General features: G+C 42.7%; 1 protein-coding gene across 1 annotated transcript in view; it reads left to right on the top strand.

The window, feature by feature from the left end:
• The first annotated feature begins 645 nt into the window (after positions 1 to 645).
• Positions 646 to 16,142, top strand: part of ANKRD29 (ankyrin repeat domain 29) — a 26,578-nt gene continuing 11,081 nt past the window's right edge. Inside the window, exons 1-5 of the mRNA XM_009886657.1 lie at positions 646 to 864; positions 5,327 to 5,437; positions 7,717 to 7,815; positions 10,244 to 10,342; positions 15,361 to 15,459. Of these exons, the coding sequence (XP_009884959.1) occupies positions 646 to 864; positions 5,327 to 5,437; positions 7,717 to 7,815; positions 10,244 to 10,342; positions 15,361 to 15,459 (627 nt within the window). The remainder of the gene's footprint in view (positions 865 to 5,326; positions 5,438 to 7,716; positions 7,816 to 10,243; positions 10,343 to 15,360; positions 15,460 to 16,142) is intronic.

Genomic DNA, 16,142 nt, shown 5'->3' with positions numbered 1-16,142 from the left:
TGCTCCGTCGTATTCTTGGATTTGGGGATCGATTTATTATTTTCTTCTTTCTATTTTTTTATTTATTTATATTTTTTAGGAAAAAAAAAAACCAAACGGGGGTGGTTTAGGGCAGAAGGAAAGAAAACAGAAGCGTCCTTCTCGGGGTACGGGGTGCCGCGGGAGTGCTGCGGTGGCAGCTGATGGAGGGCGGGTGGGGGGGTAGGGGGATGCTTCCCACAGCTGACGCCCCCAAAAAAGGCTGCATGGTTGGTGTTACATAAAACTGCGAGCCTCCATGCAGCTTGACGCCGGCTTTAGGGTGGCCGGGCTCAGCGCCCTGAGGTTTGGTGCAGTCAGGAGGCTCCTCTTCACTTTTTCCATCATCTCTGCTAGTGCTGGTTGTGTAAGAGTTGGGAGGCAGCGTTTATCCCCGCTCGTCCTCTCAGGCTGTGACCGCTGGAGCCAGGCTGGTTCGTTCCCTTTTCTGGCTGTGATTCCTGTCGCTTTTTGTGCTTCCCCCATCCAGACCCGCACAAGAGCAGTAATTTTCCAAAGATCGCCTAAAATAAATTTTTTAATCTGAGGACAGGCTTAATAAAATCAATTGGCAAAGAGGGAAGCAAGTAGCAGTTCACTGATGCTAACGGATAATATTTATGCGAGATGTACATCTTCTCAGTCATGCACTTTCTGGATGCTGTGCTTGCCCTTCTCTTATTGATCACCAGCTCTGTGCCAGTCCTTTGCCGTGTTGCTTATGTTGCATTACTTTATTTGACGGATTATTCCCTCTACTTGCCTCTCACTCCTGTCAAGGTGTCTCCCCCGGGAGCGCCGGTGCTGCGGTGGCACCATGCTGGTTCGATGGTGGTGGTGCAGCAGGTGGTTTCCACCTGCAGTTAAAGCCCTGGTGTGGCAGGGAGCAGGGTCCCTTTACTCACAGTGCAGCTCAGCCTTACACCGAGTGGTGAAATCTCTGTGGTCATCCCCTTTTTGGTCCTGCACTGGTCTCATACCTGCTTTTTTTTTTTTTTTTCTTAGTCTTAGCCTATTCTGTCTCTGTGAGTTTTTTCCCACCTTCATTTCTCACAAGCATCCACCCTAACAGATGCTAGCCCCATGGTCCTGGTGGTGCCAGCCCCATCTTCTTGCTCTCTTCTCCGTTTTTTGGCCTCCTTATTTTTTACCTTGTCCTTTGGGTCTTCTTTTCTGTTCTGTTCCTATCAGCTCCTTTTCTGTGCCCTATTTCTCACTTTTTATTCCCTCAAGTACTCCCGTTCAAGGTAGCTCACTGCCTGCTCCCTCTCCCTCTGGAGAATTGCGGCCCCCACCTCCCTCTGCTTTCTCTCTCTTTTCTGTGTCTTTTTTGCTTGGCATTTTCTCTTTCTCTCAGAAGACTGTGCGCGTGGATTCCTACCGTGTCTGTTTGCTGCTGTCTGTTCACGTTTTCCATCTTATTATCCTACTTACCCATGAAGTACCATTTATCTTTCTTTCTCACTGTCCACACACATGAATATCCTCTCTTTTCCTACCAGCTCTTGCCTGTCTAAACTTACATTTATGTCTTGAACGACCTCTCTTCTTCATCAGGATCCTTCATGTAGGATGTATTGCTCTCTAATAAAGTCCTCTCTCTTTCCTCCTAAGTCCCACTAACATTTTCCATTGTATCATGCCTGATCCTGGTTTCCAGTTCTTCATCTTAAAACTTGTTACTTGATTCCTTCTTCACCTTAGGACTGGTTTAGAAACTGAGAAAGAATAGGGAATTTTCTTGTACTTTGACAGTTCAAGGAAAAAGCCACTGGGCTACTGTTCTCTTTCTCCTCTCTTTTCTTTCTCTTTGCCTGTTGGCTCTTTTCTTTCATCTTCAAGATCACAGTTTAAGAACTGCAGTTTTCCTCCTCAGCTGTTACCCCACTGTCACCTGCCTCTTCTCTGCAAACCAACAGTCAAAGGTAGGGCAGGGAGTGGGAGCTGCTGATCGCAGCATTTAGATGATACTTTTCCCCTCAATATTCCTAAGATGACACATACAGATACATTATCACATTTTATTTTTCCTTATTCCTGCATAGAAAGGGTCTTGTCAGACGTGTAATGTATATTTTCCTCTAGGCCATTTATGAGTAAGTATTTTTACTTCACGTCAATACAGCATGAATATAATGCCAGCTCTTCATCTTTGGGCTCTCGTAAAAGCATATAAACAATTAAAATGCATGGCACAGCCAGAGTTTGCTTTACAGATCTTGATGAAGTGGAGGAAATTGTCTCCCGAAAGTTGCTGATGCTGGAGCAAGTGACATAATGAAACATGTCATTTTCACCAAAGCTATTAGCTAGTCACTTTTTCAAATGTTTATTACGTTCTGTTCCCAGACTGTCAATGCTGAGGGTCAATTGTTTATTTTAAGGAGTTTTTAGGACCAGACTAGCTTTATAATAATGATTACATGAAAATTGTATCCAGGTAATCTCTTGAAAGTCAACATTACCTCTCCCTAATAAGTATCTGATGAGACAGGATTGAATTCATAACTGAACAAGGTTTATGTCTTATCCTGCAGTTTAAAACCCATTTATTGCTCTAAAAATTATGCAGTTAATCAGATTATTAATCCCAAAGTAGTGTCTTACATTTTGTCTGCTAGTGATGTCAGTATTGCTGATATCACCTGAAAGTGAAGAGGACAGAGGTATAAATCCTTGGTTTGAAAGCAGAAGAGAAATTGCCACATGGTAGTCCTTGAGGCTGTCCTTGCAGGGTGCCCAAATCATCGGAATGATTTTGCACATTCCATTCATTTTAGAAGGTGAAATAGCTCAGATTTGTGTTTGCCTTTTTTATCTAATCACTACATGGTTGATGGTCTGAGTGTGCTGTATACTCTTAAACAAGGAATCCCCAGCAACGCAGGCACACGAGGGGAAGCACAAGTAGTGATAGCAGTTACTTCTAATTGGGTCAAAAACACCAAGGGGAAAAACCTAATTTTGTGTCCTTGATGCACTGGAGAATTCTTCCATTCCTTGGGTCTGATCCAAAATACGAGGACAACTTTGCTGGAGTGCTACTGTAGGAATTTCAGGGTGGGGGAAAAAGAGGTAGGAATTTGTGACTCATAAGGCTGAAGCCTTTGGACTTCTACTTCCAGACTAAGGTAACTCTGGCAACTTAGTTCTCTTCTGTCCTCATGTAAATGGATGAAAGCAAGTAAAGAGTTCCTGAATATTGATTCTGCTTCCTGCCTACCTGATCAATAAAGGCATAATAAAACACAGTCACATTGCTACTGTGCCCTCGTAGCAAAAACCAGGCTGGATGACATCAATCTTTCCCTGTATGGATATATTGCCATACCCCAAAGCATTCTAAAACTTTCGGAGATAGAGTGAGACAATAAAAGGTCAGGAATTTGATTTCCCATTCTGTAAGGTCTGAATATCATTCTTTTGCAATAGCTTTCCACTGAATATCGTAGTAATAAAGACAATTAGACAATATTCCTAACTACCAGCTCTATAAATAAATATCTGCCTAATAAATCAGAGAAAAAAGGGCGACATGGGCTACCGAGTGTTTAGGTCAATTGTTTGCTTTTAAATAAAATTATAGTGATTGTAAAGGTAAAGATAGGAAAACACTACTGCATTGCCAGCAAGGAGGGTATAAAATGCTTGCTCTGCTTTGATGGACATTATCTACAGATTCACTGGGGGAAATGTGTTACTTGTAAAAGGAAGACCAGAATTTAGCCTATTGTGCTTGCTAAATTTTCTAGACTTCTGCCCCTACGTGCGTGGGTGCAAGAAATATCACTATCAGTTTATAGCAAGCGTCTTATAATTCATTGAATGGTTGAAACACCTCTCGACTCAAAACAGCTGCCAATTTTCCAACCTATGAATATTAAAAATGCAACCCATGGGAAGTGCACAGTGCGACAGATCTGGGATGGATTCACACAGGACTGGTCTTGTGTTTGCTGGTTTCTGCGAGGTTTATTACCTGCGTGTCAGGGAAGGAAGCAATTTACACTCTGCTCTATGTATGCATTTTAAGTATCAACCATAAACCCATTCAATCCTGATTCTCTACCATATTACACGTGCACATTGACATTTAGGCATGGAGAAGTGTGTATTACATTTTCTGAAGCAGAATGATTGACATTTATATCCACTCTGCACCCTCTTCGGGTTATCCTCAAGGCAGGATTCACTGGAGAGCAAGGCCCCCGCGTATTTTTGACACTTTTGGTCTAAGATGACAATCAGTGAAAGGATGCTTTACGGAACTGTTGGTGGTTTTGGGTCTTATAAAAAAAAAACAGTGTCATGAGCCTGCTTTAGGATACGTACTGTTGCCATCACAGCGTTATTTACCCTTCGCACTTCACCCGTTGCAGAGCATACCTGTCAGGGCAGCTTTTTGGCAGGTGCCTGCATGGATCAGATGGGGGGGGGGTGGGGGGCAGGAGAAAAGTCTGTCTTTTTCTGCTTTCCTCCTGCTATGCCAGGGCAGTGATAATTTGCTCCTACCCAGGAGAATTCACGCCGCGGCATCGTTTCTAGGACTAAGAAAGCCTCAAAAGAGTATTATATTACTACCAATTTGTTTAACAGTGGCCTGTATTATGTAGATTTCAGAGTTTCCTAATTTTGCCTTACATATTGCCGTGCATACCTAGTAAATGGATTCTTAAGTCTACAGACAGCAAGATTTTAGCCTTTTTTTCTCTAGCATCACCCAGGAGATAGCTCACATGCCCACAGTTACAGGGTGCTAATTCCAGGGAGGAGGCAGACCAAACACTATGGGAGATGCACGAGCAGTACTTTTCCCATATTGGGACTTTATGTGCAGAAAAGAAGGAGACGGCAGAGAGCTAACCTGAAACCCAGGAGGATGTCCTGCAGCAGGACATGCCAGCAGGATGATTCAGCCTCTCTAACTGTGCCCAGCCCCACCACAGAAGCAGACAATACAGGTACCAGTTAGCACGTTGTTTTCTGTGACGTTTCCCTGTGGATCCGAACCAGCATTGTTGTCTCTCATTACAGAACGAGCTAAGAGTCATAGGCTGCCATGGACACAGGGAAGACCTGAAACAACATGAGGTAGCACAGGGAGACTGATCTCTTTAATTGCGCAAAGAAATTAAATTAGCTTCCCTTCCGTGCTCTGGTTTTGAAAGAACAGCACACTAAGCTGAAACTTGCCTGGCTTGAATGCAGAATGTGCATGTGTGCATTTGTCTAATGCATCTTCCAAAGTGTTTTATTTCTGCTTTTTTTTTTTTCTCTTCCTTTTTTTTTTTTTTCTTCCCTTCACCAGAAAGAAACACCACTGGCCAATGCTGCGTTTTGGGCTGCGAGAAAAGGCAACCTGGCTCTCCTCCAGCTGCTGCTGAACAGTGGGCGAGTAGATGTGGACTGCAAAGACAGCGTATGCACACAATGCCCCTACACCCACGGCACTGATTTTACATCGCTTTCCATAGCCCGCTGCACCGAGGGTGTGGCAGGGATCTAACACGAGACATTTGAGAGTCTTATGGCACTTAGGGGTGATTTAAAACCTTCTCTTGTCAGGAAGCAAGTTTGAAACTCAAGATAAAATAGCGTGATGATTTACATCAGTGGCAAGGGGTTAGGAATTTGCCAGCATTGAAAAATGTGTCTTACACAGTTATTTGTGGCGCTGACATTAAAAACACAGATCCTAGCACCTCGGGCTTCTCTTTGCGAGCAAATGTCATTGTAGTAATAGATCACAGTGAAGAGTCAACTCAACCAAACCCAAGCAGCAATGATTCTGTCAGCTAGCAGAGCTCCTCATAATTAGTTTTCAAAAAAAACCAAACAACCCTGGACCATAGTTTTCATTTAGACAATGTAAAAGTTTGCGTTTGATGTGCAGCTGTTCCCACCCTGTGTGGCATGCAGCATCCTACACCCAGCGGTGCCGTCAGAAGAACTGCTGGCCTCCTAACTTCGTCCTCCCTCCCACCCCAGTATCTCCTGGACTTGGCACCAACATGAAGCCACAGTACAATCTCCAAGCAAAAAGGAGCCCAGACACATGACAGAAAGATTTCATGGGGATTTCCTTACTGTAACTGGCATGGGTTGAAATTAGTTTTGAGATTAGAAATGGGTTGAAAATGTGAATAATGGGTATGTCTTGCTGTTCTGCCTACAGCATATGGAGAGATACTTGGTTGTAGTAAGCTATGGCAAAAAGCAGGGGAAAACCAAGGTTGAGAACTTCCCTGGTTTGGTGCTGGGACTGACTTACTGAGAGTCGTGCCTGTGTTGTACAGGATTAGCGCCACTGACAGCCTGAAATATGAATCATAGAATCAGAGATTCATAGAATGGTTTAGGTTGGAAGAGACCTTAAAGACCATCTAGTTCCGATCCCCCTGCCATGGGCAGGGTCACCTTCCACTAGACCAGGTTGCTCAAAGTCCCATCCAACCTGGCCTTGAACACCTCCAGGGATGTGGCATCCAGTTCCCTTGGCAGCCTGTTCCAGTGCCTCACCACCCTCAAAGTGAAAAATTTCTTCTTAATACCTAATCTAAATCTACCCTCTTCCAGTTTGAAGCCATTCCCCCTCATCCTATCACTACACGCCCTTGTAAAAAGTCCCTGAACCTGCTGCAGCTCCTCTCATTTTGAATACATTCAAAATGCAAGAGGTTTTCTAAGCCCATTGACTTTAACCTATATTTTCATTTTCATTTCATTTTTGCCCTGTAGGCAAGTATTTGTTTTGCAGTACTTCTGGAGCTGATGCTATGGGTGTCTGACAGGGAGGGAAGGATGTTCAGATGAGGGCGTGAAGTAAGCAGGACAGAGATCAATGTAAAGAAATAATGTCCACTACTGCTCATTTTTCCTCAAAATAAGGGTAGGCTTGATCAAGAATTTTTACAATACGTTGTAAAATATCCTGACTTATTAATTATATCAGGCATACACATTTTCTAGACTAAAATATCTTTGTACAGTTAAGGCTGCATGCGTCTTTTTTTGTAGTCACACATCCCTTCTTTAGATTGAACTGGTGGGTGTGAATGTTTTAGAAGGATGTATTTCATCCTTATGCATGCGGTTCCTGTATATTGTCCATCCACTACATATATGTAACCTAAATCTTATTTGGTTTACTGGACCAGTAACCATATAGGGTACTGAGGGAACCTGAACACATAGTCTGGTATGGAAAGTTCTCTCATATAATGTGAGGAGTCACAGTGAGTTTACTCTGATCATTTGGATAGGGAATGAGTATTAAATCACCCAGACCTTACCCCTGACTGTGACTCATGATTAAGTGACTCAGCTAAGTCACTCAGCTCCTGTGCCTAAGGTTGCCTAAGGTTGTTCTTCTGGAAATGATACAAAGATCTTTGAGATTCTCTGTATAAATGAAAAATATTGGTGTTATTTTTGTTGCACTTATTTTGGGACAACAAGGAGAAGTCATTGCACATATGCGTTGAATGGCCAGGCCTTGGGACTGCAGGCAAGTCTATAATGTTTTTGCTTTAACACCTGCTATTTGCTTATTTCCAAAGTATTTCTGATAGTAAATTTTAAATGGCAGTGGGTTTTTCAATGATCATAAGCTTCCTTCAGCTTCAGAAGAAGTGCTGTCTCTTCTGGACAGCTGGAGGTGTCTGTTGAAGGTACTGACTTGTTTTTCCTTACTCCCAGCTTGGCACTACAGCTCTGATGGTGGCATCTTACTACGGCCACATAGATTGTGTACGGGAACTGGTGTTGCAAGGAGCAGATATCAATCTGCAGAGAGAGGTAGGAGAAGTTGTGCATTCAAACAGGGAGTGATTAAGTGGCTGTTGGTTTATTAGAAATAATAAGAGTGTTGTCTGTTGCTTTTTGCCAACTGCTTATTTGTTGCTTGCTATGCAGTGCATGTATAAACAGGATCTGTTCTCCTGAGGACATCAAGGAATCAAATGTTTGGAGTCTATAATAGAGAATGAGATGCTAGGGGTACATTTATAAATAATTCATCAAACATTTCCAGCACATCTGGTTGGTGAGGGTCAGTTAAATCTGAGCTGTAATCCCCCAGGATTACACCATATACCCGTCTGCAATTTTACTTATTGGCACAGGAATTTACAGCTCTCTGGATGGGGTAAACGATAAGGAGAAGTCCTTTACCTTTTGATTTGTAGAATCTGGTCATTAAAATAGAGTGGATGCCATAGCTGGTCTGGGGATTACTTTGACTCTGTATGCTTTGGACTTTCTGCCTCTTAGTCTGAGCCAACTCATCTCTAACAATCACACAGCTTAATCACCCGTACCCTTCCCTACGTCTCTGCATTGCATGCAAGGCATCTCTCACACCGTGACATGCTTGCTTGTGGAAGAGACGCCAGCGGCTGGTTTTGGGAAAGTGCCTTCCCCTCATACTCCATGCAAATGGTTGTAAGGAACACCTGCAGCCCCTCTGGCCTGTGTGGTGGCTACACAGAGAGCAGAATGGCTCTGGGACAGCAGTTGTACTGGTCGTAAGAGCAGAGCAGTGTAAGGAGGGCATGCAGTAACATGGGATGGTGGCAGGCAGTGCAGGACAGCAGTGTGCTCGTTGCTTTAACAATACGAGCCAATGTTTCTCTCTTTCCTTGGTTACCTGGAACTAGACCATTAATCTCATCTTGACATCTGTGAGTTACTGAGTCAGTGAATGCCATATTCAATGATATAAGTGTCTTTGCACTTACTGGCCTTAACTTGCTCTAACTATGATTGTCAGTGTCTTTCACTGGGGTCCTGTTCCAACAAAACATGTATTTAACATGTCCCTTCCCTTAGGTAAACATTGCTTGAAAAGCAGCAACAAAAGGAAAACTTGAGAACAGTTTTATGGAGCTGCTCTTGAGTATTGCTCAGGACATACGGTTTCAGCAAGCCAACCAAAAGAGAAACACTGAAATCCTCCAAAATCACTCTGTTGCAGAAAGGAAGCAAAACAGAGGAAGCTGAAGCCCTAAAGACCAACGGCACTGTTGTGAAACTGAACCCACATACTCAAACCAGTGCTCTTGTACACTGGAGTTGGGGAAGTCTGTCTGGGAGAGGGGGCTCTGTAATGGTCTCAGGGGGCCATGTGCTATTGTAAAGGCTTTGGGCACTGGAGTGAATTTCATGCGTACCTCCCCTTTCTTGCACCTTATGCATGGTATGAGAGAGCCTCAAGTCAAGAAAGCCTGCTTATCTTTTTTCTTTCTTTCTTTCTTTCTTTCTTTCTTTCTTTCTTTCTTCCTTTCTTCCTTTCTTCCTTTCTTCCTTTCTTCCTTTCTTTCCTTCCTTTCTTTCTTTTCTTCCTTCCTTCTTTTCTTTCTTTCTTTCCTTCCTTTCTTTCTTTCTTTTCCTCTCTCTTTCTCTGTTTCTCTTTCTCTCCTTCTTTCTCTCTTTTTCTCTCTGTCTTTCTCTCTTTCTTTCTCTTTCTCCCTTCTTTCCCTTCCTTCCCTTCCTTTTTCCTTCTGTCCACCCATTAAAATCTTACGTATCCTTTTTTTGGCCCTGATTTACTCACGTATTAATGACAGTGTTTTGTATAACTAGTATAAAATATGGGGGTTAAGTTCTTCAGCGAGGTTAAGGGAAAGCAGGCTTTGCAGGGTTGGTTATAGTTGCTTGAAGGCTGCTTGGCTGGGTGGGGAGCTGCTGCTGCAAGACACAAGGATGACTTACACCAACAGCAGTCACATTTTGTCAGCAGAAAGTCAAGGCAGGTGGAGCTTTTTCTTACCAAATAACCACCTCCCTGGTCTTTCCACACCCTGATCCAAATCCATCCCATGCTCCTATTTGTCTCAGGTTGTATCGGCAGGTGGAATAGAAGTTGGTTTCAAATTGGCTGTTCCTCTGTTGTGCAAAACTTTTCTTTTCTCCCTCTGGGCTTGCTTTCCCTTTCTGGTGACTGGGTAGAAGTGAGGGCATTCTTAGCCTATATTAGAAACTCTGTGCAGAAGCCCCTTGTGAAACTTGGATTTTGCTCAAATGTATGATGCTGGACACATATCTCAGCGCAATGGGAAGAAAACTGACCTAAGATACCTGGTATCCTCTGGAGTCCTCAAAATCATAACGTCTTTTCAGTTGACATTCAACTGATTGTGCCCAATACTTTTTAATTTGAAATGTAGATAAGTCAGTCAAGCGTGTTATGTGTTTAGGGTTTTTTTAATCCATTTTTTCCTTACAGTCAGGTGCAACTTCTCTGTTCTTTGCTGCACAACAAGGCCACAATGATGTAGTGAAGTTTCTCTTTGAATTTGGAGCCTCCACTGAATTTAAGAATAAAGTAAGATCCTGGGTCTATTTTTGCATGCTGATACATTCTGACAGTCAAGGTTGTTTTTTCCTATTCACATGAAACATGACATGGCAGCAGGAAGATGATTAAAAGATTTCCTCACCTGAACGTTTTCTGACTAATAGAAGTAATGCAACATATTGGCAAAATATTAACTTGGTGACTAGATTTTACTACCTAAACTTAATGGCATAAGTTGATCAAAGATGAGTCCCTTGATAGTGATATCAGTCTTTCCTCTTAAGCCATCCTCCAATACAAGAACAAAGGCTCTTTTTGTATAAGTTAGGTAGGATCCCATTTTAGGTGTATATGTACTTCACTTGCACAGACTGAAATTTTGCCTACATTGGGATGTCTCTGCATACCACCATAGGATACGTAAGAGTATAATGGGTTCAGTCCTCCCTAAATTCCCATTTACTCATCTGTGACGAGACAAAATGCATCTCAGAGCTTCTATTTCTTTGTTCAGGCAGGTCCTTTTTCAAAATCTTCTTAGAATAGCCAAAAGCACAGATGGCAGAGCCTGGGTCTGGTTCAGGAACCCAAACGTTTATATCTTCCAGACTGGGCTTTGGTAACCCACTGAATTTTTAGACTGGGTCTGCGTGGGAAGACACCTTGTACTTTGTGCAGCAGTGTGTACCTGAGCAGAAGGCACCATTGAGAATGTACTGGGTTGGCAGTATGCATTTTCCATTGGCCTTCTAGTGTGGTTTTGTGTCTGTTCCATTTCTGGTTTAATAATATGGTTTTTGTAGCTTGGAATTATTCCATCAAACCATCTTTCTGTTAACAGGCAACTAAGATAACAGGCTCCTCCATCTCCCCCAGACCCCAGAAACAATATAGTTGACAAAATACGCCTTTTACAGTCAGAGATAAGGCATTTTCTGATTAAGGCACACAGCTGGGAGCAGCACTGGAAAACATATGGCTGATCCTGTCTGGTTTTAAAGGGCACTGCAAAATTAATCAATTTACAGAGAACTTTCTGTTATCAATGAAGACATGGAATTGAAATAACAAAACAAATTGAATGTATCCTAGGAAACAGAGACTTTAAAGTTAGGAAATGCAAATCCCAATATCTTCTTTTTCGTGTACCTCTGTAAATTGTAATTACTACATTCGTTACTCATATATGAGAGTGATGAAGAACTATCTTAATATAGGCATTCAATTCTTGTCACCCCTTGTATCATTAGAGTTGGTATTCACTGCAGCAGGTGAAGCAAGCATGTTCTAAAACAGTGTAATAAAGTAATTAGCAATAATTGCTGATCTTGTAAAGAGAATGAATAGTACTATTGAAGGTTATTATATATATAAAATAAAATACATATTACTCAACAAGATTATTCTGCATTGTCTGACATCCCTAGAAGTATGCACCATAAATTGAAACATGTTCTCTTTTCTTACTCTGAGACATGTTCTAAGCATGTGGGTTCTTAAAAGGGTTTGCCTGGGGGCATGTTTTCTGACCAATACTGCAGGTCAAACGGTGCGTCAGAGGCTATTTTTCAGCAGGTAGCGCCTGCAGAAGATCAGTTCCCCTACCTTGTAGCATTATTTCTGAGGTCATAAACCACCACATAATTCTAAGCTACTTTCAGGTGATGACGACAGAGGTGAAGGAAGAGGTAGGCAAATAGACAGGGAAGTCTACACCATATAGTGTGGCCTTATCAAGTGCTTCCATGAGAGATTGGCAGCTACTGTATGTGCTGCCACTGGGGAGGACAGGCAGTGGGGGCGTAAGAAAAATGGTTTCAGATGAAGAATTGCAGAGGTAGCTGAGAGAACTGGCTCCTGTCAGAGTTGGAAGGGTTTGCAGGGCAGGATTAATAGGCGCTACGTTGTGTCAGGAAAACAGGATATGAGCAAGAAATAAACCCAAGGCAGTGTGCCTTCTCTCAGCTGCACCGCTGGCTTCCCACCTATCCCATTGTGACCCTCGGAGGGCCTCTGTGGTTGCTCACGTGTCCCTGCTCCCACTTGCTGCCCTCCTCAGAGTTTCCAAGAGGCTTGCCAGTACCAAAGATGCTGCTTCAGCTTTTTACTCGTCTCAGCTGAAGCCAAAAAGGAAAGAGGCAATCACATGGCTGAAAGGGATTTTAAAACTGTCATTTACTTCTTCCCCCCCCACACACCATAACTCACCTGCCTTCCCAGTGGTCTGTATAACATTGGGGTGTCCAGCTACAGCATGCTGGAGAAAAGGCTCTTGTGCTGGCAAAGAGGGAAGAAAGTGTAAGAGAAAGAAAGACATAAGCTCAGTAGGGGTGGGAGGGGGCTGAGGTTTTCTCCTCCTAAGAAACCATGGACCTTCACACTGCTTGACAGTCCCTCAGTTTGAGTGCTGTCTTACTGCACGGCCTTTTCAGTGAAAAAGGTTTCTGGTCCCAACTGCCCTTTTCTTGCAGCAAGACATGTCTCTGTCAGAGTGTTCAGATTAATCTCTGTCTCTTCTTTTGAGTGTATCCAACTTCATAGGAGACACAGTAGAGTGGGTCTTAAAGCCCAGCTGTCTTCCTGATCAGGATCTAAATCTTTGAGTCAAGGAGTTGTTACCCAGTTCTCCCTGGCCCTGTAAATATTGGATTCAGCTGGAACTGGGGACCACCAAATGTGGGGTTTTTTTCTGATCCCTAGACTCTGATCAGGGTGATCTAGGAAACTTGGTCACTCTAGTCTGAAAGATTTAAATCATATATTTTGGAGATGTGTTATTCATTCCAAAAACATATCTGCCTAAACCTGTTCATTTGATTCAACCAAACACTTGGTCAGGATCCCCATTTTGAGACACTTGGACGTATCCTGCGAGAAGTGTCTCCCTTCTTAAACCTCAAGCTGTGACATCTCCCAAGTCAGCTCCCAAGATCACACAGTTGTAGTCCAAGCGCTGAGCGTCAGCTCCGCTGTGCTGACTGCGGTTAGCTTTGCAGGCCTGCCTTTTATTTGGGACCTGTCATTTGGTTCCCCCCAGAAATTACATTAATAGCCAAACAATCTTCTTAAAATAACAGGAGTTTGTTAAGAACACAAAAATTTTAGAAAACAAAAACCAGACTGTAAAGCAATAAACAAACTATTCCCATATACAGCTAACTGAGCATGTCTACTGACCCACCATACAGGGAACCTCAATATTTTTAAGCTTCCTAAAGCTCATCTTTCCCTGCCTCTCCACAGAGGACCTCCCATCTGGATAGCACAGTTTCTCTTCTTAACTCACTAACCTTTCTCTGTTTCCTTCAGTTCCCCAAGTCTTTAAAAATGTCTCTGGTTTTTGTTTGTAACCCTTTGATCTGGTAACTCACTAATCGAGCAAAATGGCTTTCAGCTGGTTGGAGACAGGAAATAGGTTTCATGAAGCTATTAGCTTTTGCCATTGTCTTTTAAGTGTGTATTAGGTGTTTTTTAATCCAAGAACCATTGTGGTTGCTTTTGTGTTTTGTTCCAGCAGTTCCTATTAAATTAGGGTAGTTTAATTTCACAAGGAAGTCTAATGACTCCTTGTAGCTATAGAGTGACTTAATTCCACTGACCTGATTACACACTGTATTTACTCAAATGATCCAGAATTAATATGCAATTCTTAGATTGTCACATAACAGCTCCACATCTGTGACTTTGCTGACACTCAAACCTTGTTTGCTTTTCAGTATCGGAGGGAGGAAGGGTGTATATGAGGTTTTGAGAGTAACTATAGACAGTCCCTCTGGGTTAGTTCAGTCATGTCAGAGCTTGAGCTTTCATGAGGTTATTATAGGCATGAAATAGCACCACAGATTAATAAATTTGATTGGCACTTCCCATTGTAAAAGATCCATTTGGCCATTTGAGCTGTAACTTCTCTTGTGGATATCCGTCTGTGTGGAAAATTTCAGACAAAACTTTGGAGCTGTTTCAGAGGACAAGGCTGAGGGAAAACACAATCTTTTGCCCATGTTAATAACAGCTCTAGAAACCATTTGTCTGAAATACTTTAGATAGCTTATCTTGTGGAGGAGGGGCTTGAGATTGGGAGAAGGCAAGGAAGGAGAGAGAAGACCTCTGGTGTGGATGACTTGGGGTGTGCGTCATCCTTGCACGATGGCATGGTGCCATCCCAGGCAGAAGATAAAAACTTCCTCTCCATATGAGTGTCAGAAATAATGGTAATTTTTGAGTGGGGCACAGTGCATTTAACAACATGGCAAGACCAACATTTGCTATCTTAGTTGTTTCAGCTGGCTTGGAGTCAATTGTTAATGTCACTGAGGTGTTTCCCTTCCCAGACGGCTCCCAAGGGAGTGTCTCTACCTGCAGGATTTGATGAATGTGCCTACGTCTCCCTTTAGTGGTGATGTGCAGTAACTATATCCGCCTGGGATTGCTCCTACCTTCAAGGATCACTTCTTCAGAAGAAGTAATGGGGCTTTCACAGGTGGTCATCGGTTTGGTCTGATGCACACTTCTACAGTTTGCTAGCTTGCTTTAAAATGTGTCCTCCCTACTCTTCTTCAAGCCAACAATTGGCAGGTGAGAGGCAGGACACGACAGGGCATGAGGTTCTGGCCAAAAAAAAAGTAGATAATCAGTAGGCTTTGGAGCAGGGGAAAGGTGTGCTGTCCTTCAAGAGGTGGAAGAGTTTTGCAGGGGTGGGGGATTTGGCTGTAAAGGGGAGAGACACACAGGAGCTTGCAGCTGTGAAGGGAACAAAGCTCCTAGTGGGAAGGCAGAAGATGAGGAACAAAAAGCAGAATTTTCTTGGTTCCTGTCCCTTGCTAAAAAAGCCTCAGGAGAGAAATGTTTATAGCGACAGAGCCAAGTTTAAAGATTTATGGGGCAAGACTTGGTACTAAAATTACAGAAGATTCAGTAGCTAGTCACTACAGAAGTGCTGTGAGCCAAATTCTGAAAAGCCTTAAAATTTGCTTATGTTTTATGGTGATGTTTAATCCAGCACCTGCCCTCTCACCTGACTGTACCCATTCTTTGCTTTTTCACAGGATGGAGGTACTGCTCTTCTAGCTGCTTGTCAGTACGGGCATGCAAAAGTAGTGGACACTCTGTTGAAGCACGGTGCCAACATCCATGATCAACTTTATGTGAGTTATTTGACACAGATAATATTGACAACACTGGTGGTGGAACAAATGTGCTGTTTGTTGGACAACAGCAGATACTCTGGCACTGGTACGGAGAAGCATTTGCCAAACATGGCGGTTTTATAGTACTCTGCTCTTCTAAGATGTGAATTTTGTTAACTATCTGTGTTTCATGATCCTGGGAGAAGGAGCACAAAATCAGAAAAGATGATTTTGCTGCCTTTTGGTTTGTTATCTGCATAAAGGATATGTACCAAATCTGGATCAGGTTTGTGCTATCCATTACCCTTGAAGAAAAGAGCATGTCACGTTCTACCATGATTTACATTGCAGACAGACAGGTGAACAGCTATAAAGCCACTCACTGACGTACTAGAGAATCAGTTCATCAGTTTTCTGCCAGAAAAAGTAGTAAAAGTTTTGTTGTCTTTAAAATATTTTTTTAAAATATCAGTTAAAATTATGTCATTTGGTATTTGTGCGTCTCTACCTTGTCAGTGCTTTGGGCAAAGAATGGTTAAAATGGCTGAACTGGTGTTGTTTAGCTAACTTTTCAGAAAGCTGGATTGAGCCAGTGAAGCACTGGATTTAATTTACTCCAACAGACACACAAAGAAGTTGAGCTTTTCAGCATTCAACAGAAATGAGTGGCAGATTTTCCCTCCACTTCTCATCACTCTTTC

This window comes from Charadrius vociferus, unplaced genomic scaffold, assembly GCF_000708025.1.
Source record: "Charadrius vociferus isolate BGI_N301 unplaced genomic scaffold, ASM70802v2 scaffold45, whole genome shotgun sequence".
In the NCBI taxonomy this organism is placed as follows: Eukaryota; Metazoa; Chordata; class Aves; order Charadriiformes; family Charadriidae; genus Charadrius; species Charadrius vociferus.
Note: the sequence above shows the minus strand (reverse complement) of the source record. Positions and strands in the feature narration are given on the sequence as shown.